The sequence below is a fragment of the Aureococcus anophagefferens genome (genome assembly GCF_000186865.1).
Source record: "Aureococcus anophagefferens unplaced genomic scaffold AURANscaffold_399, whole genome shotgun sequence".
Lineage (NCBI taxonomy): Eukaryota > Pelagophyceae > Pelagomonadales > Pelagomonadaceae > Aureococcus > Aureococcus anophagefferens.
Window position 1 is genome coordinate 5,977 of NW_008705903.1, and position 1,415 is coordinate 7,391.

General features: G+C 68.6%; 1 protein-coding gene across 1 annotated transcript in view; it reads right to left on the reverse strand.

The window, feature by feature from the left end:
- The window catches only part of AURANDRAFT_68802 (hypothetical protein), a gene marked incomplete at both ends in the record, with an annotated part of 5,765 nt that extends 5,205 nt beyond the window's left edge, over positions 1 to 560 (reverse strand). Inside the window, one exon of the mRNA XM_009044532.1 lies at positions 45 to 560. Within this exon, the coding sequence (XP_009042780.1) occupies positions 45 to 560 (516 nt within the window). The remainder of the gene's footprint in view (positions 1 to 44) is intronic.
- Between the last annotated feature and the right edge of the window lie 855 nt (positions 561 to 1,415).

Consider the following 1,415-nt stretch of genomic DNA (forward strand, 5'->3'; position numbering starts at 1 on the left):
GGCATGTACGAGAAGCGCATCAGCGTGCGCCAGAGCCACGTGACCGGCTCCCGCAGCACGTGCACCGTGACGACGGCGCCCGGGCGCGCGACGCGCGGCGAGGGCCCGCGGAGGCCCATGCGCGTCTCGTGCTCCGCCTGGCGCGCGCCGCCGGACGCCTCCCGCGCGCGGGAGACGGCGCCGTCGGCCCAGTCCGAGGCGATGTGCGCGCGGCGCTCCGCGAGCGGGAAGTGCGCGTGGCCCGCGCGGTAGACGAGCGTCGCGCGGACCGGCAGCAGCGCGTCGGCACCGCACGCCGCGGCGGAGCATTTCGCGCACGACGCGGCGCCCCGGATCGCCCGCGCCTCGAGCGCGCGCCGCAGCGCCGTCGCCACGGTCGTCGAACCGCTGTGCGGCAGCGCAAGGTGGTCCACGTGGGCGACCTGGCGCGGCTGCCGCCGGACGACGTCGTCGCCGGCCGTGTCATTGCAGGCGCCGCCGCCGCCGCCAGCCGACGACATGGTCGCTCGAACCAGCAGCAGCGCCGCCGTCGCGACGAGGCCGCCACGAGTTGGTCGCATCGATCCTACGCTAGCAAGTGAGCTCGTCTCTGAGCTGGGCGCACATCGTGCCCGGCTCTCCTTCGGGGTCAACCGCCCCGCCGGGCTAAAAACTAAAAAAAGCAACTCGACTGATTTCTCGAAAAAGCAACTCAAACAATCAGGCTGCGAGCAGCCCTTTTGCAGCGTCGATGGACGAAGTTCTCGTCTTCTCCAGCCCGTAGCTCGACGCAGGCGCATAGTTGCGCAACGATCCCCGCGGCTGCGAGGACCGGAACCCTGTCGCGGACACATTCCCCGCGGGATGTCACTCCCGAGGATTGCGTCGCATCGCGCGCGGGGCGTCCCAAGGGGTCGGAAGAGGGTTTTCGGCGTCCCCCGCACCCTTTTCGACCGTGTTCGAGCGCACGGAGCATCGGGAATCGTTCGTCTATGTACCGCGGGCGTCCCATTTGATCCGCTCGGCCATCGACGTCGAAAACATCGACTGCCAACTCGCGCATAGAAACGTGGCGCGGCAGCCCGAGCGGCCCCCACGTCCAGAAACGCGGTCTGGGCCGACACCACCGCCCGAGCCCCGTCCCCAGTATGTGTCCGGTGGGATCGAGTACATCTCCAGCGGTGGAGGGCCACCCCGCGGTGCCGATCTCGGCCGTTTCGTCGTCCCCATGGAGGCCCGGAACGCCGACTTCACGGCGTCGGCCGCTGCAGTAGGAAATGTGCTGAATCCGCCTCAGTGGCCCGAAGAACCCGTCCCATGCAATCACCTACTGCAGAGAGACACCTTCACCACTGCGGACTCGGCCACGCTCGGAGCGCGTCCATCGCGTGTAATTGCTTCAATAATCGCAACGATGCAGCTCCTGAGGTGTGCTT